Below are 19,626 nucleotides of genomic sequence, written 5' to 3'. Positions count from 1 at the left end.
ACCACCCGGAGCCTGCACTCCTGACCCTCTCCTACACCCCAACTCACTGCCCTAGCCCTGATCCCCCTCCTGCACTCTGAGCCCCTCGGTCCCAGCCCAGCACACCCTCCTGCACCCCCAACCCCTCATCCTCAGCCCCACCCCAGAGCCTCCATCCCCAAATGGAGCCCTCACCCCTTCTACCCCCCAACCGCAGTCCAGGGCCCACTCCCACACCCTCAACTCCTCATTTCTGGCTCCACCCCAGAGCCATCACCCCCTCCCACATCCCAACCCCAATTTCATGAGCATTCATGGCCCACCATACAATTTCCATATCCAGATGTGGCCCTCAGGCCAAAAAGTTTGCCCACCCCTGCTGTATTGCATCTTAAAGGTAGGCACATTTGGGCTGGCTGTCCCCACCCCTCCCCCATGACGGGCAGCCACTTACAGCAAGAGGCTGGGGCTGCCAGCCCAAGGCACCTGGAGCCAGCTAAGCAGAAGCAGCACTGGGGTCTGCGCTGCTTTCACCCCTCCCACCCACCCGCTGGAAGGATGTGCTGCTTTTATCCCCACCCTTCTCCGGCTGGCAGGGGGATACACTGTTTTACCTCCCCACCCTGGGGAGGGGGACACACTGTTTTCTCTCTCTGTCTCTCTCTCACACACACACACACCCCCCCAACCACCCATCCACACACCCAGGGGAGGGAGAAAAGCTTGCAAACTCCTGCCAGCACTGAGTAGGGAGCTCAACTGATGCTGAAGCCTGGCCTGGAGTGTCAGTTGCTGGATCTGGAGCTTGAACTGCACTTTGTTCAGAGTTAGGAACATTTCACAGTTACAGACTACCTCCATTCCCAAGGTGTCTGTAACTCTGAGATTCTACTGTAATGGAAAAATGCTATATGCACAAATGCCAAAATTAAGGGGGCTTCTCTGTCATTGATCTGTTAATTTCACCACCTTTTTTCCTTATCTTCTAAATATATAGGAAATAGCTGAGCCTGTAAAAGCAGTGTGTGTACATTCAAAAAAATACAGTGGTTAACTTGAGCTCTGCTTTATAGGAAGGATTATTTACAGTGAAAGTTAGCATATATTAGCATAGAATTAAGAATCTGGATGCACTCTCATGTGGAAGGCTTAAAAGCTTCCACTAAGAAGGAGCTGACCACATACCTAACATTATCCAGTTGGAGTTGTACATCCATGTGTCTCATAGAGAGCTGACTCATTTCCTTCTCTTGTTTTTCTCTGAAGATGTTATACTCCATCTTTACAGCAGACAGCTCCTTATCTGCAGACTGCAGGACTACGCGTAAGTCATGGACTTCACTTTTTAATACTGTCAAAAACATGTAGAAATGTATGAAGTTTTGTTAATTTATAAAACTGCTCACTTGCAGATGCAATATCAGGGATGTTGAAAAATCTTATGTGAAAATTAAACAAAACTACATATAATTCTCAGTAAAAATGGCCATTTCCTCAAAAAAAAACTGTGGAGAAAAATAAACTTAAGGAGAAAAAAAGAGACAAAGAATGCTCAGTGAAGTACTGACTTGCAGAAAAAGTGTACACTGAATCAAAAGGATGCTAGGAGGTGGGCATGTAATTGTAACTCAGAATTGGTAAACTAAACGCATGTTAACCCTATTTAATTTTATTGGCAGTAGAGGGTAGATTTTTATTTTATTGGAGGGTAGATTTAGAACTTGCTTATTGTTTAAGTGTTCTCACATTTTACTGTATTTTGTATTTTTAAAAGTCATCTTAAGTAGGTTTACCTGTTTACCACACTTGTGAGTTTTAAATATTCTATATTTCTCATACATTATTAGCTTAGTATAATATGGAAAAAGAAAAGTCCAACTGCTTCTATACTAGCTGTATCAGGAAAACTAGTTCAAACATGACTATATTTCTAGTTGTCTAACCAATCTAACTGGAAATGTCAAAAATACATAGGTATTTATGCCCTCAGAATATAATGCAGGCATTCTAGTAGACTGACACCAGAGGGAGTTAAGACAAGTGAAGACATTTTTTAAAAACTTAAAATGATAGAAGGGAATAAGAAGGAAGGTTAAAAGTTGCTCCTGAATCTGGGACTGCAGCTTGGTAGAATGACTGTTCACTTTTTTCCTTTTTATTATTTTAATTTTAATCTTCTAAAACAATACTCCATATTCACTTAGGATGAATCATCTCCTTCCATTGTCTATAACTGGAGATCCTATGATATAGAGGAGGTCAGAGTAGATGATCTGATGGCCTTTTCTGGCCTTAAACTCTATGACCAGCTATGCAGGTTGATCAAAAATGGACAGGAAAAATTACTCGTAGGACAGAATTATATATAACTCATTACCCAACCAAAGCAGTTATTCAGTATTTGTCATAGTAGCTTCAAAACATGAAACCTCCTGAGAAATTCAAACAGCATTTCAGTGCTACACGGACTTACTGTCTGTCTTGCTTTGAGCATCTTGAAGTTGTGTTTTGAGAAATGTTATCTGTCCAAGGAGCTCCTGCTGTTCTTTATTCCAGTCACTTCTTTCTGATGAGAATAGCTTTAGAAGAGAAATAAAATTTAAAAATGGAAGTATAGGAGTGTATAAATCTTAGTTGAAATAATAGAAATATTTTTATGTGTTGTGTATTTTCCAGCTCTGACTATGTAAGATGCATTTCTCTGTATGCTGAGAAAGTTATTTTGGATATTTATAATCAAACCAATCACATGAGTCCTGACATTCAAGTGTGTTATGGTTGCGAATAGCTCAGTAAATTGGAAGCCCATAGAGCAAGAAGAACTATTGAAGTAACTGAGGAAGCAATCTGAGATGAAAAAAGGACCTATCAGCCTCACTTTAAGTACCCTTCATCTGATAATTCAGAACTTCAAATCTGCTCCTGAGCTGAAGTAGTGGAAGTGTGAAGGAAGACTGATGCTCTTCTCTGTCAATCCCATCTTTCCTTTGCCACACTCATCTTTTCTACTCTTCCACTACAACTCCCACTATACCACAAAGAGAGCATGTTATCTGCTTTATGGCATTACCCTAAAAATCTATTCCTTAATTTTAAGGTGAGTTCACCATTTATAAGCTCTGCCTATCAACAAAAGTGAATTGTATCATTCAGTGGAATAATTCCTCACACTTAAAATGTGTATTTTGTCTTCAGTGAACTTTACAATCTTCCCAACTCTTAATGAGATAGATAACCACTATAGGGAGGTAAGGGGGCTGAGAAGAGATTAAGTGACTTAACTCAAGATCACGGGGGGTGCTGTATCGTATGTGTTACACATTGCAGAAAAATATTCCACACAACTTTTTGGTTAGTTAGGCTGGGTAGATCCACAAATAGAAAAATAAAGAGGACCTGTACACTTTATATGTAGTAATGACAGTTTTGTTCATTCACAGCTAGAACTAGGAGTATTTTTAGCACTGCAAAATTTTAGAGAAAATATTTTTCATTGACAACTGATAATTTACCACACATCATGAAATTGGGCAAAAAACACCACCAGTAGGCATCCTGAGTGCCTCGCCATTTATACTTTTACTCTATGATCAAGCAGCTTTAAATATTTCAAAATTAGTTTTAGAAAGCACTGATGCTGGCTGTTGTCTAGCTGGTCTTTCTGCTCAGTTCTAGTGTTATAATTTAGCAGTTTTGCCTCTTAAAAATCCAAGTAATATTTTAAAATTCACTAAACAGAGGCCTGAAAATAGCTGAGAAATGTGATTGATATTCACATCTTTTGTATATACTCACAAAAATTTGATTTACATAGCTACCTCACCTCCTGCATTTGTGCAGAATGATGCTCTAGTTTATCAATATGTTGCTGAAGTTTTAAGTTCTTACTTTCTTCCTCATCTAGCTTGATCTGAAGAGTGCTCAGTTGTTCCTGTAAGATGGCAGACATGCATAATTAGAAAGCTTCTCTTCCCATTATTTTCACATGGCATATGGTCAGACCTGCGTACACCAAATACTTAAAAACAGTCAAGATTTTTGTCTTTATGGCTTGAAGCAAGGACATTCAGAGAGAGAACTATTGGTTTATCAGTACCACAGGGATATCCTTTACTCCCAGATCTCTGGGAGATCCCTCAAAGCAAAATACAAAAATGTGATCCAATCCTGCAAACATGCACATTCTTAACTTTATGTATGTATGTACAAGTTTAATGTATTCTGCTCTTCAGAATAGACAAAAATGGACTAGAGATTTCTGGGAAGATCTGTGAGCTATATGAAATGTTTGAGGGCAGTTCATCAAGGAGTTCTGTTATATATAAGTTTTCATATTAATGAAAATTAGAGCCACATTATCAAGATTATCTCAGACACTTTGCTTTGCTCTTCTATGGCAAAAGCATCTCTTTTCAGGAAATTTAAAAGAAGGATAAAAGGACTGAGGTTTTACACAGTTTTTAAACAGGTTCTCAAATAGTGCAGTCTCTTCTAGCTTTGAACTAAGCCACAGTTTTGAATGGTGGTGGCCCCTCTGCCTGAGTCTCCCTGTGATGGAACAGTTTGGTTTGAGTATTCAGGTTTAAACGCCCAGGAGTGTGCCATTTCTGCTAAACTAAAACTTCTCACAAAATATAAATGAATAACATGTAGACAGAGAAAATGCATAACAAGTGTGAACTCTCTTAGTGGCATTTACACTGGAAATGCTAAGGGTGCATAAGTACAGTATACCATGCTACTAGGCATCACAATAATTTACTAAAATATTTATTAAACACTTACTTTGTTTTTATAAGTGAATTGTTACATTAAAACCAAAAGTTATTTTTGGTGAAAAAATGATATTACTCAATGAGTATCAAAACATGCTTTTGTAAAAAAACCCCAAACAAAACAATTACATATGCACTTCCACTCTTATTCTGAAGATTTACCTGCACCATTCTGAGCTCCTCAGCAATGGCCTCATAAGCTTGTTCATTCATCTCCGGAGGAACTGGTTCATTGAAAATATTATCCACCTCCCCTGAACTCTGAATATCCATGGAATCACAGACCAAGATTTCAGGGCTTATTCGTGGCACCAGACGAGACCTTAGTTGGTAAGCCTTTGTCGGAGTAGTCATGCTCTGTTGCAGAAATTATGAAGGAAGCATTAGTTTAAATATAAAATAGACAGATTATAGTTAAGGCAAAGATTTTGTCATGGATATTTTTAGTAAGAATCACGGACAGGTCACAGGCTTCTGTGAATTTTTTCTTTATTGCCCGTGACCTGTCCCTGACTTTTACTAAAAATATCCATGACAAAATGGGGAGCTGCTGGGCAGCTGTCAGGGTCAGCTGGGAGCTCTGGGGCCCCCACCACGATGGGGGCTTGGAGCTCCAGGGTCCTCCTCCACCCCGCGACTCAGAGCTGTGGGGTCCTCTTCCGCCTGTGGCGGCTGGAAGCTGAAGGGTCCCCCCGGCACCTGCGGTAGAGAGGAGCTTTGGGGTTCCCCCTGCCACTAGGGAGATCCAGGGGCCTCAGGTGGCAGGGGAACCCCGCAGCTCCTGGCCGCTGCGGGTGGTGGCGGGACCCTGCAGCTTCCAGCCGCCTGAAGTCACGGAGGTCTTTGGAAGTCACAGAATCCATGACTTCCGTGACAAAATCGTAGCCTTAATTATAGTGTAACACATTTCATAATTCTATAAACAAAATACAGGATAAAGTAAAATGGTCAAAGCTGGTCAATTACATTCCACACAACTGCATGTTTTTCTGATTCACAACTCAGTTACAAGCAGTAGTGCATCAGGAAGTATTTCAGAACAAGAGATAGAAATGAAGATATCACTTTAATCATATAGTGAGTTTATATACTGGAAAACTTGTCAGGCTAAGTATCTTACACTCTGATTTTTACTAAAGAAATCTTTTGTTTCATCCAACTCATATGTAACTATATACTGCTGTATTTACAACCTCTCATTAACATATTCCTGTACCTTAATAGTTTCTCTGTGCATTTTATTCAATTGAGAGACTTCATGACGTTTGTGTGCCTTGGTTGCCTCCAAAATATTTTCAAGATGCTGGTTTGCTTTCTGAAGGGATTGAAGTTCTGACTCCATTTCCAGATGCCTTTTCCTGTTTAGACATAAGATTTTACCACAAAGCCCAAAAGTCATCATGCACTCTATCATTAGTCTGACAGTAAGGTGCTGTGTAATTGTCACACTGAAAAACAATTCCAGACACTTTCATCCAAGCCATCAAAATATTTCAATTTTGAGATTATGCTATTTATAGGATCAGTGGGGACCCCATTAAAAGAGCTATTAAAAGCTGCTTTGTGATCACATAATTAAAAAAATATATGCACACTTAAACACAGCCTTAAAATGGAAAAATCGCTTCCTCCTTTATCCAGCAACACCTGAGGTCAGAGCTTTTTGTTTCCTCTAAAGAACAGATCACATCACCCATACCAAAACTTTAAGCATTAATGATGTTATCCACAGTTACATGTGAATCAGAAACCTGAGCTGAAGCGCAACAAGATTAATAAAAACCTCTAAACATTTTTTCCAAGTATTATTAAGATTACTTTGACTTGTTAAAATAAATACTTAAGACTGTTATTAAAGGTAAGTGGAAATTTGGGAAGATCTTTCACTGTATAATATTTAGCTGTTTTGTATGTATGTCAGTAGTGTGATAGCTGGCATCATTCACATCACTGCAGTGTCAAGAGTCTCGTGCAAGCATGGATTGTTTGTGTTTAGTGTTATCACCATCCACTTCCCATTCTGATCTCAGAGTCAATAACAAAACTTCATAAGCATCAATGGGAGCAGGATCTCAGCTTACTGCTGCTCAGGACAGAGTAGAAACTGGTGTCCAACATATTTGTTGAACCATTAAGTTTGTGGGTAAAACTATTTAAGCTTTAATATATGGGTTTTTTAAATGTAGGTTCCTTCATGGTGCCTCTCTGCCCCCTCCCCATTCTCCGCCTACCAGGCTGGAGGGAGGGGAACTCGGGGCTTCTGCCCTGTGACAGGGTGGTGGGGCTAGGGATGTCAGCCCTGCGGGAGGCATCTGCTGGGGCTCAGGGCAAAATCATGCAAAAGTAAAACACAATAGGTTCAGCCCTCCCTTTGTAGCCAAGTGGACTTCTACTATACAGATCAGGGTTTGGGGAGACTGCACGCCATAAAGATCTGCTCTGCAGGGACTACCTACATCCTAATGTGAAGAAGCAGGAGCAGGGTAAGTAGATCTCCAAATATACAAGACTAATGTGATGTCTGTAAACTGTTGCTCAGTAGACTGTGATGATATGGGGAGGATTATGTTTTCCCTTTCTCCCCTCACTCTGACTCTCTCTAGAAGACAAATTTACTTGGGTTGTATTCTGGGTCCAGGATTTGATCATAGAAGAATATAAATACAGGTCTATCCTAGAAAAATATATTTTTCAGAAGAATATTAGTTTAAAACATTTCTACATTGTTTCCTCTCACTTAGTTAGCTCTTTAAATTCTTCATATTCTTGTTTTGAACTTTCCAGTTCACTCTGAGTATGCAGCAGGCGTGCTTTCAACCTTTCAAAAGACACCAGTGAATTGCTTTCTATGGATGTAGTGGTGGAATACAACTGATGACCTAAGAAACAAACAACAGATATTCTCTGATATAATCCTGAACTCACAATCATAATAAGCTCTATCAACAAAATAAGAACAATTTTTTGAACATTTCAGCAACTCAGACTAAGCCAACTGGATACGAACAATAGTGCTTATGTTCATGTGGATTATGTAATTATTTTTATTATTGGCATTACTGTGACAGCTAGTCATGAAGCACAATCCCACTGTGTTAGGTGCTGTGCAAAAAGAGAAGAGAAAGACTGTTCCTGCTCCAAAGAGCTTACAACCTAAACATAAAGAACGAGACAACAGATGGATACACTCAGACTGATCAGAAAGAACAGGGAAACAGTTAGACAACATTGGTCAGTATGACAGACAATGGTTGCAGCACACTAGTGGTTTAACCATTGTCAAATTTTTTTGCATCACAAAAAAGGATGAAATAGAAAACGAATATGTATTGCAAATTACTATACAGTATTATCACATGCACTGAAGAAGGGCACTTTTAAAGAATGTTTTTAACACTACCATGTGGTAGATTAAATTGATGAAAAGTTTAACAATTAAAATATAAGTTTTGCAAAAGTGTTTCACATTGAGATGTGTGCATTTTGTATTCTGTTTAGACAAACACTGCTTATGCAACATCGTAAGTTTTTCATTTTAAAAATATGTTAAAATTTAATAAAGAAGAATGTTAAATCACCAAATTCATATGATCATTAGAAGCACTGCCACTTAAAATACTTTAAGTGCTAATGAAAATACTTAGGATTTCTCAAAAATAGACTAATTATTACATTTTAAAAATGAGTATTAGCTTATGAAAGGAATGTGTCATAGTGTATTTTTACCTCCATTATTTTTCTCTGCGGCTGAAGCCTCCAAGAAAGCTTTTTCTAGTTCTGCAATGGTCTGAGCATCAAGTTCTTCAGCCCTTTTCACTGACTGTAAGGAACGAAGTCGTTTGTTCTCCTCTCTGAGGCTGTGATTCTCCATGGCATACTTAGCAATTCGTGGGTGTTGTTCCATCTGTGCATATGTGACATGCGGATATTTGTTGAAGTGTTGCAAAAAAGCAAAGTAGTTTACAAAAAAGGCTATTTCACGGAGGATTCAGTATACAAGGCTGCCAATCTGTCACCTTTCACAAGCATTAAATTGTAAAGGAAAAGAAAAAGAGGGCTTCCCTAAACCAAAGAGGACTGTTCAGATTTCTTAAAGAGCTGGAAACTGGTTTTATTACTTCACTGGAATTTACTCTCAAAATGTGTATACCTGAGTAAGTAATGATCAAGGAATTAATCAATAAATTCAATTTTTAAACATTCTGTAGTACATGTCTATCCTAATATCACGCGGTCCTCAGGAGCCAAAAAATCTTACCACGTTATAGGGGAAACTGCGTTATATCGAACTTGCTTTGGCCTCGAGCATTTCTGTTATTAGTCACTTTCCGCCCCGACTAACCCCTCAGAATCCCTGACCCATCCAACCGCCCCCTGCTCTCTGTCCCGACTGCCCCGCCCCCTATCCACACCCCTGTCCCGACTGCCCCGCCCCCAGAACCTCTGAACCATCCAACCCCCCCCGCTCCCTGACCGCCCCCCCCCGAGACCCTCTGCCCCTTATCCAACCCCTCGGCCCTGGCCCAGCACCCTTAACATGCCGGTCAGCACGGTGCATCGGAGCCAGACACACTGACCCACCGGAGCGCGCAGCCCCACCCCCCCGAAGCACTGCTTTACCGCGTTATAGCCGAATTCGTGTTATATCAGGATAGAGGTGTATTGCAGGAGGGACATAATTTTAATCCTGATCATTACATATAAACTTCTTCCTCTAGAAACATTAGGATCACAATTTAGCCTAGAATATGTAGGCTCAACTACAGAATTATTAAAGTAGTCTGTCTTTTTGTTCTATTTTTAAAACAGGGCTGAGTTTCCTAACTGCAGTGATAAGAGCGTTCCTTAACATCAGGAAGCCTATCAGTGATTTAAACCAAATAGCATTAAGTACAGTAATTTCACACTTTAGAGTACTGGGTAGATCAGGGATTGGCAACCTTTGGCACGCAGCCCGGCCTGCGCCACTTCCCACGGCCCCCATTGGCCTGGAATGGCAAACCGCGGCCAGTGGGAGCTGCGATCGGCCGAACCCGTGGATGCTGCAGGTAAAGAAACCGTCTGGGCCTGCCAGCAGATTTCCCTGACTGGCCATGTGCCAAAGGTTGCCGATCCTTGGGGTAGATTGTGCTCATGATACCTTTCAACTAAATACCATCAGTGATCGAGGTCAGTTGTTTCATTATCTTTAAACAATAAAGAAGTTCTTTCTTTTTGTGTTGTTCATTAGCTTCATCAGATTGTTTTGGAATGGAACAATAAGTAAAAATATTTACCTGTTCTCTCACTGTCCGCAATTCCTCCCTCAGTTCACTGATGAGATCATCCTGTTCTTTGGGCACTAAACTGCCACGAGCCTCTTTGTGTAATCTCTCCAGGCGAACTATATGGTCCTCCCGGAACTTAACTATCATTTTATTGGACTGAATGAATTTCTCCTTTTTGCCACAAAGATCTTCTAGTTGAGCAACTTTTTCTAACAAAGTCTTAAAAAAAATAAATGTACTGATTTAGTAGTGGAGAAAAAAGGACAATGGCAATCTCCAAATAGATATATTTATCACAAACTTAAACAAGTTATACCATACTACCTATAACAATATTTTATGTGCAAAATTAAAACATTATCCCATTCATATTTTTGTAAGCGAAACTGACCTTGTGACTTTTTTTTAAAAAAATCAACTCACTATGGGGCACAATCCGATTATTAATCAAAGTTTTCTTATGTTTTCTCTTTATCAAACTTGGACATTACCTTAAAAATTCACAATTCTACTAGTGTATAATCTCTCCTTATGGTAACTACACTTTGCTGTCTTTGTAAACAGAATTTATTTAACAAAGCAGGACAACCTCAACTGTAGTGGGGCTTCAGTAGGTTTATTCATCCTTCGCTTTAATCAAAAAATAAGCAGGACATACTAGAGAAAAGGCAGTGAATTCTTACCTTCTTTTCAGTTTCAGACTTCTCCAAGAACAGCATTGCCTCAAGAAAGTAGTTCATGTAATTTGTATTTTCCTGACCTTGTCCAAGAGCAGCTTAATAGAAAGTTAAAGAATGAATCACCACATTTATTAAGATACAAATTATTTAAGTTTTCCTTCATGTTTAACAACCACATTTACAGAGTATTTCCAACACTGCATTTTTCCCAGAATAATTTATTGAACAGATACGTATGGGCATATTTACGTTATAGTTATAGAACACCCTCTAATGATACTATTAGGGTCTGTCAATTTATGAGATATAAAACTTTACTCACTCAATTATAATTGACATACAAAGTTGCACCTAATGAGTAAAGGGATTTTGAATTTAGCTTTTTTTTTTTAATTCATGTGTTCAGCAAAGGAAGTATGCAAAATATGGAATTAGCTTCAGATGCTTTTTTAGAATTTTATAACATGAAATTGGCATTAATATTACATTCTGTTCATAATAAAGTGGACTATTATAGATATTTATGGGATACTAATCACCATAATATCTAAAGGGCAAAATCACTATCCCATTATGATTAGAGCTGAGTGAATAATTGATTTTTCAGCTTAGGGGTAGATCCAAATAATGTAAAAATATTCCAGTTTGACTCAAACAATTTAACAATCTTTTCTTCAAATTAAAAAAAAAATTTTTTTTTTTGAGTTTGTTTCAAGTCAACCAGAATGTTTTGAGTTAATTCAAAAATATATTTTTTCCCCCTCTTTTCAGTTTTTTGATTCGTTTCGTTTCAAGTTAAGGCAAAACATTTTGATCAATTTGAAACAATCTTTTTTTGCATTTCTCATTTCATTTTGGCCATTTCAGGTGTTTTCACCCTTGTTTGTGTCTTTTTTTTTTTTTTTTAAATTGAACAAATTTTAAGTCAAAATGCTGTTTCAAACTGAAAACATTTCAAAATGAAAAAGTTGAAACATATGGCTTTTTTCAACTGAAGCTATTTGTCAAATTTGATTAATAGTTTCAGACCCCCTCAAAAAATCAATTCATCAAAATAATTTCTAGTTAATATATATATATATTTTCAAATGCCACTGTGTTTTACAATCAACTGATAATTATACTCCATATCTTTATTTCTACAACTCAAAATGCGTGCCAAGATTCTTAATTGCTTAGACTACGTCTATCGTGTCAGTTTTCAGACAAGATTTTTCTTTTCTTAAAATGTATAAGATAATTTTTAACAGATTTAAAACATCCTTTAGTTTTTGCAGATTCCAAGCAACTGCAACAGATGTAATATGAAATTGTTAAGATTTCTGCCTATATCTAGACATAATAGCATGAGTGACTGATTTAATATCAAGTTAACCATTCTCGCATATTTTTATGATTTAAACTCTGATCCTGTGCATAGCAGATGTGTGATATTTTTTTTCCTTGCAAAAAACGGAGCAAGGATGTTTAATATTAGCCAAGTCTTTTAAATGCAGCAACTCCTGGTGCTGGATCGAAATCCCTTGTGTCTTGGGAAGATCAGACCACAATTGGAACAGGAACACAATAAGAGAATTACAAAGCCAAGATTGCTACCATAGTAATAAAATACTCTGGGGCAGTATATTGCAGTCAGGGAACTACACTTAGTGGGAAACTATAATCAGGATCTGTGCAGGAGATACAACAGTTCAGTGAAAAGCTACAAGTAAAGTTTGAAGAGTAATAAAAATTCCATTAACTTTATTCTCTACTATATTGTATATAAGATTAACTTTTTATTTTCATCCACACAAAATATTTTTTCCTGGAATTACTTTGAGAAATCAAAAAAAAACCTGGAGTAAAAGGAAGCCAGAATCAACAGGCTTGTGCAACAACTTGTTTAATGAGAAAAAACAGAACCCCGCCACACTGACAATCATAAACAAATGTTTTGGTTTATCTCAAGGGCTTTATTTCCAGCACCTTTATGAACTAGAAGCTGGAAGAAAATTCTAGGCATTAACAGCAACAATCAAACTAATAGAAGTTTTGCCTAATGTACACAGTATGGTAAGAGTAAAATGAAAACAAAATGATCATTAGTTAACACAGGTTCCTGCAAAATTAGACACATTTGCTTATTATAGTTGTGAAAAATAGTATGTTGTGCCTAAGCAAAATATAATCCTTAAGGCATACAAAACTAAGTGGTGCTATTTGTTCAGCAAGTCAATAACAGAACAGTTTAAAAATCTCCTTTTGCTCTAGAATGCAGGAGCTTTCTATTCTTTTTGTTTCTCCTGTTGGATCATATTAAAGAAGTTCTGAATTAAAATCACAAATGAGTTTCATTCCCCATTGTTTAAATTCCAGGGTATTACTAATCAAGAGGTCTCTTGGTTTTTGGTACTGTTTCTCTCCCTCTATGTGTGAAACTTGCAAGCTGCTAATTGTGTTAGTACATCTGTTGATTGATTCAGCAACAGCATGATGAAGCAATTCCCATAGACTGGCATAGGAAGAAATTCCTGTAAAAATGGACTCTAGAAAGTGAGAACTTTGGGGTCTGATTCTGCAAACCAACTTCCAGGAGCATCAGATGAGTATCTGACAAGGCCCTGCTCCCTTCTCATCTCCAGGCCACCTGGCCAGTGGCTTGGCATGAGCAACTCTAAGGCTGGTAACTATGATAACAACCTTGCAGAACCTGTGTGTTTGTGTATGAATGTGTGAATAAATATGAAATTGAATGGAATGTTATAGCTATAACTAACTGCTTACTAGGATTCTTTCTGTATTCACAATAAATGTGGCATTTTGCCTTTTCCCCTTTAATAAGATCCTGCTGGTTTCTATTTTATTGGTATAACACTCCTACCTCTTGAAATAGAAATATCTTGAGTAGACTGCCCTAAAGTAAGTTGAGCAAGCTGCTCTTTCAATTTCTTCACTTCAGCTTGGAGCTGGCTCACATTCCCTTGGGTGTCTTCATTTATCACAGCCTTTTGCAGGAATTTTGAAAGCAAAGAATAAGATTACATTTTTAATATGAAGTAACATCAGAAACAATCTATTCTCAAGGTAATTAGAATCAAATATTGAAAAGCAGTAGATAACTGCCTATATGGCTATCCATTTTAAAAGAGAAGAATCTTTGGAAACAGGAGAGAGCTCAATTTATTTTTCTAGTATGTTCAACTTCAATAGTTTCTTAATATCTGAAAATCATGGACACTTGAAAATTTAGTCTACAGTTTGCTGAACTAGAATTTAATCCTGAAAATTTTGCCTGAACAAAGGCAAACAGCATATAAGACTACATAGCTGCAAAATCAGAAGCCAATATACATTCAAGCCCGCTCAAGATACAGAAAGAACTTAAGAGTTACCCTACATTTGAACAGGTAATGGCATGCTGTTTAGATCCAAAATTTAGGTAGGAAAAACAGCATTACAAAGCTTTAAAATAATCATGAAAGCATTTAATTAAAGCTTTGTTTGAATTTACACATTTCCATGGAATGCTGCAGATTCAAAGAACAAATAGAACATGAAAAACGAGTGCAAATAGTATGTTTCCATTGTCCATGCTGAATAAAGTATAAACTGCAGAAATAGTGAAAAGTAAATTCCATTTTTTAAAAATAGTTAGTTTTTGTTATTCTAAACCCAAGCAAGCAAATTTCTTTTCAATATGATTTTCATTTGAGTTAACCATAGTAAACAAAAACGTTTCTTAAAATAAATTGGTTCACATTTAAAGATATAATATAAATGACAAAATATTGTATTTGTTTAAGTCATGATGGTAAAGATATTAAATAATTTTTTACCTTGTTTTTAATCAACTTTGCTCGTTGAGCAAAATTAAGGGTGGACAGAGTTTCACCAAAACATCTACATCCAGGATGAACATTTGCAATTATGCATGTTTTTGCATTACCTCCAAGAGAATCCTGTTTGAAAAATATGAAAATTGGCTTAAGTTGAAGGTTTCAGAGTAGCAGCCATGTTAGTCTGTATTCACAAAAAGAAAAGGAGTTCTTGTGGCACCTTAGAGACTAACAAATTTATCTGAGCATAAGCTTTCGTGAGCTACAGCTCACTTCATCGGAGGGATTCAGTGGAATGCATCTGATGAAGTGAGCTGTAGCTCACGAAAGCTTATGCACAAATAAATTTGTTAGTCTCTAAGGTGCCACAAGAACTCCTTTTCTTCTTAAGTTGAAGGTTTTTGGTTAGACCTGGAAATTAATACTTCTTTCACAAGTTGTTTTGTATGTAATTTTAGACTAGAATGGGTTTACTTGAAAAATCTCTACATTCGTTTTTGAAGCTTTATTTCAAAGCTGGTTATGAAAGGAGGACACAACCTTAATTATATATAAGAGTTTAGTTTCAAGAACCTTATCTTGTTATATTGTGAAGGGATTTGTAATTAAATGAGGATCATTTCAGGAATTTGGAACTGGGCAGTGTGCTATCATTGGCAAAAGGAAACTCAGGAAATCTGTAATGAGATATCAAATCTTTCACTTTAGAACTCTGGTCAATAGCAATTGAAAGTTATTACCAACTTGAAGGCCAGCCATTTGGCTACCTATGTGAAATATGTTGATTACCTGGCTCCATTTTCTACTGGATAAGCATCAGTATCACAAAAATCACTCACACAGGCACTTGTTGGTAGTCTTAGCAGACAGGCTGGAAACTGACTGATCAAAGAGACAACTAACTTCTCACTGTTAGATATAGATCTTTAGATATGTCAGTATTATTTATTGAGTGCTGACGGTGCACTTATATCTGTACAGATATAACAGCTAAGGTATCACTTAAGGCACTTACAATCTAAGACCCCAGCCCTGCAAGAAGACTCACAAACGTCAATGGTGTTCTGTTTGGGGGTAAGGACCTGGGGTGGAGGATCTCTTTATAAGAGTGGGGTACAAGAAAATGGACAGAGACAGAATTTCAACTTTTTATACTTATATGAAAGAGAAAGAGAAATTCTTTAAAATAGAGGATAAAGACCGACAGATTGCACAGAAAAAAAGTGTTTGGAGAAGGAATGGGCAGAATGCTGTCATAACGGAATAGGAAACAAATGCCTGTGACATCACTAATACTATCACGGATTGCAATCAGACTTGGTATTAGATGTCACAGAATGATGCATTCTGGTTAGTGATGGTATTCAGCAGAGAACATTAAAATTCACTCAATCGTCATAATCACTTTGCAGTTTAAGAGGCCTTCATACAATGAGAAACTTCCTGAAGATTAGAAGATGAGTATTATCAGTCGCTAATACCAGCTACATCCTGCTAACATTTTGTGTGGCTACTTTGAGGACATATAAAACCTTTAAGGTTAGAAGCATTTCAAGTCAGTGACTATTACACTTATGTGATATATAGGCTTTTCCATAACGCACAGGAATAGAGCTTGTCCTCCACTCTCATTAAAATAAGATTAGTATACATTACACACACACACACGCACACTAAAATAAAAGCACATGTAACTGAAGACATTCATTGTAACAGCAACAGAGTATAATAGCTTTCTGTTGTCTGGATATTATCAATATCTTTTTCAAAGTTTCTCTTTTTCCTTCTTCAAAAAAAAAAAACAACTTTGAGCAAAGGGAAAAACTGAAAACTCTGTTTTTCAGATCCTTACAATTCATCCTAAAACCTTACTATAGACAAAAGGATAATAATTCTGAAATCCTATGACACGTAGAAATTGATTTTCCAGGAAGCGTTCACAACAGCGAAAACAAGCAGCCCAATTTTACTGAACTGAGCTCAGTTTTTCTCTTCTCAGTGTAAATATCAATGTTTTTTTCTTTTTAAAAATATTACATGAAAACTAAACATTATATGTTACCCGTAGTAGAAAAGTGAGCTTGGAGTCCCTGTAGCAAATGTGTCTTTGTTTTCCATTACCCACATCAACAAGCGCTGTGATTACTTGGCCCAGGCAGCTTAATGACCGGTTTATGTTACCTGCCTCCTAAAACATACAAGAGACTGAAAGTGAGAAGATAACTGTCCTGATTAAAACAAGGTGTTTTTTTTTAAATCTTTAATTGAAGAGAAAAAGAAAGTAATCACAGATATGTAGCACCAACCTTTAACCTGACTCCTTCAGTGTGGGTATCTTTTTGTCTCTCAGACCCTGCCAAATCCACCAAGTTCAGCTGGGAGGATCGGATGTTAACAACTTCACTGTTCTTCTCCATTGAATCTACAGTAATAGTGAAGACCGCATGCGATCTTGAGGATTCTCTATTCATTGAGGTAGATGCTACACGGCGATTTCTCCAGCCCATAGTTAACACCTTAGCAGCAAGAAGAGACACCAAATAGCACCATCTAGTATATTTCAGAGTGATCCCAACACTCAGATACAATGGGTGAAGCAGTGAGTAAACATATTCCAGTATGAGGCCTTTCAATAAACCATTACAACCACTGACTTTTAGCACCAGAATATCTTCATATAAAAATTTAATTCAGTTAGAAATCCTAATGAGTATCACAATGTTTATGATTTGAACATTAGCTTTTTGGTTTAGAAATAATTAAATATTCACTTCCCTTCACTCTTGTCAACCCAATTCCATGTTTTACAATTTCTTTAGTTTAAAAATTGCTATGCTACATTTTGACTGCCAACTCACTGATATGACTTTCCAAGTCTTTGCTATATAAAATGTCCTTTTGTTTTCCAAAAGTTCTATTTTCCCTTTTTATGTGTTTATACAAATATGTTAACATTGTACAAATAAAACCTTTTAAATCCAGACAAGCCATGTGCTGTGATCATTAGAAGAGTAAGGCTTACTCAACACCTGGACGGACAGTGTGAAGGATATCTGGAACAACAGTGTAGTGGGACAAAAACCTGCTACTATACCACTGAGGTCCACTGCAAACATCAGCAGAAGATTAACATCAGTGCATTTTTATACTCCCCAAACCTTACAACTTTCATAATCTCTAACGTTCACCAAGGACTGATGTGGAACATGCATGCTTTGGAGAAAAGTTAGAACAAACCAAATATTTCTCTGTTTATAGATGATCTTTTGAAAAATACTTTGTAGAAACAGAAATCAGCATTTTATTTTTACGCACTTTAATTTTTGCTAGAACTAATATTGTACAATGTTGCTGAGAGAGCAATGTCCAGATATCAAACTACATGAAACAGACTACCTGATATGCTTCAGCAGCAGAGGTTAACACCTGCTCCACCGCACCAACGACAAAGACTCCCTTCTTGATATGTTCCCTGAGAAAGAGTCCAGCTGAAGCAGAATCCAGCAAGTCAAATATCTGTTCATTGTAGATTTCAATAAACGAGCACTTACAGAGAAAACTCTTACCAGTACCAGCCTGTAAAACATGAAAACTTCTACTATAGATGTATAGCTTTTATGAGAGCTGGTCTCTAACACAGTATGGCAGTGGTTTGTTTCATTTCCTTCATAAAGGTATAAAGTTATTATTGATATATATTGTACCTTAACACCATTTATGGTGCCCAAAGGGCAATTTTTTTAACCTAGAAAGATAGCTACTTTCAGTATAGAAATTTAAATCTTTCTTTTGGCACTTGTAGCTATCAATATACAAAGGATACTATAATAAATGTAAAATGGTAAGGTAGATGCAAGACAGCCATAACACAAGGAACATGAGCACTAATCAAAATGTAATTTATTCAGCTACTTCATAAGCAAGACATTCCTGTGACCTCAAAAATATAAAAGTTTTACCTTTTCTTTTTCACGTTCGATTAGAAAAAAGAGATATTCAAAGCTCCGAGGAATAACTCCTCTCAGGTTATGTGTGAAATTATCAGAGTCAGATGGCCCTAAAGAGATTTTATTAAAAATAAAATTTAGTAGGTTCAATTAAGAAATGCTATTCAATAACAGCAGTTGGTTGGCACTCTCATATATCATTATACAAAACTGCAACTACCAATCTTTTAGCCAATCATTCATGGCAAAACAAAGAAAGAAGAAATCAAGCTACTTCTTGAATAATCAGTTGATTTTGCTTTGTCAACTTACATTTAAAAAGATCTAAATTAAATTAGTGCCTGTGAAAGGCCGAGAGATTTACAGCTCTGGATACTAAAGTCTATTTATTCACAGAATAGGTGCATACAAAGACCAAGAAGTAGCAGTGCAAACTTCCCAACAATGTGCCTGCCTCAACCGTGGTTTGGAGGGACCACTTCAAGGATTGAGAGTAATTCAATTGCTTTGTTCATCCGATTCTTAGCAAGTCCCAGAGCCACACACTCCCTTCAGTTGGGTGTTTTGGCAACTGTTCCTCTTTAAAAGTAAAAAGGGAGACTGACTAACTGTTGTATTTAAAAAAGAAAAGGAGTACTTGTGGCACCTTAGAGACTAGCAAATTTATTTGAGCATAAGCTTTCGTGAGCTGCAACCGATGAATCATGAGCTACAGCTGACTTCATCGGTTGCAGCTCACGAAAGCTTATGCTCAAATAAATTTGCTAGTCTCTAAGGTGCCACAAGTACTCCTTTTCTTTTTGTGAATACAGACTAACATGGCTGCTACTCTGAAACCTGTTGTATTTAAAATTACCAGTGCTATGAACAGCACAAGAATAGTGTAAACTCCTTGTATATACAGATGGACCTTTAATTCCAAATTGGGAAGGTAGCCTTTTTGAAAACGTCTCTCTCTCTCTCTTTATTTATTTAATATAGAAAAGAGGTGCCTACCAGAATATTTTTCCAGAAATTGAGGGGTTGGGAACCAAAAAGGGGAAAATAAAAAGATGTTTTTAGAATTTTGTAAAACAACTTGACTACAAACATTTGATTTCATTGGGCTATTTACTTCAGCTGGAAAATAGGGAATGGACTTTTTCACCTCAAAGAAAAGA

At 37.2% G+C, this 19,626-nt stretch overlaps 1 protein-coding gene and 1 long non-coding RNA gene across 2 annotated transcripts in view; one reads left to right on the top strand and one right to left on the bottom strand.

The window, feature by feature from the left end:
• The window catches only part of KIF15 (kinesin family member 15), a 53,078-nt gene that overhangs the window by 24,397 nt on the left and 9,055 nt on the right, over positions 1-19,626 (bottom strand). The window contains exons 6-20 of the mRNA XM_077811129.1: positions 18,479-18,576; positions 17,916-18,095; positions 16,826-17,035; positions 16,582-16,707; positions 14,520-14,642; positions 13,565-13,688; positions 10,705-10,796; positions 10,031-10,240; positions 8,481-8,658; positions 7,492-7,633; positions 5,971-6,112; positions 4,917-5,111; positions 3,803-3,910; positions 2,453-2,558; positions 1,165-1,330 (exon numbers count right to left, since the gene is read on the bottom strand). Of these exons, the coding sequence (XP_077667255.1) occupies positions 1,165-1,330; positions 2,453-2,558; positions 3,803-3,910; positions 4,917-5,111; positions 5,971-6,112; positions 7,492-7,633; positions 8,481-8,658; positions 10,031-10,240; positions 10,705-10,796; positions 13,565-13,688; positions 14,520-14,642; positions 16,582-16,707; positions 16,826-17,035; positions 17,916-18,095; positions 18,479-18,576 (2,200 nt within the window). The remainder of the gene's footprint in view (positions 1-1,164; positions 1,331-2,452; positions 2,559-3,802; positions 3,911-4,916; positions 5,112-5,970; positions 6,113-7,491; positions 7,634-8,480; positions 8,659-10,030; positions 10,241-10,704; positions 10,797-13,564; positions 13,689-14,519; positions 14,643-16,581; positions 16,708-16,825; positions 17,036-17,915; positions 18,096-18,478; positions 18,577-19,626) is intronic.
• LOC144261496 (uncharacterized) lies at positions 1,186-8,225 on the top strand. Its single transcript, XR_013345311.1, has 2 exons — positions 1,186-1,303; positions 2,656-8,225. It is a non-coding gene; the product is annotated as an uncharacterized LOC144261496 (long non-coding RNA).

This window comes from Eretmochelys imbricata, chromosome 2, assembly GCF_965152235.1.
Source record: "Eretmochelys imbricata isolate rEreImb1 chromosome 2, rEreImb1.hap1, whole genome shotgun sequence".
In the NCBI taxonomy this organism is placed as follows: Eukaryota; Metazoa; Chordata; order Testudines; family Cheloniidae; genus Eretmochelys; species Eretmochelys imbricata.
The sequence above is the reverse complement of the archived record's forward strand: the minus strand, read 5'-3'. Positions and strand labels throughout refer to the sequence as shown.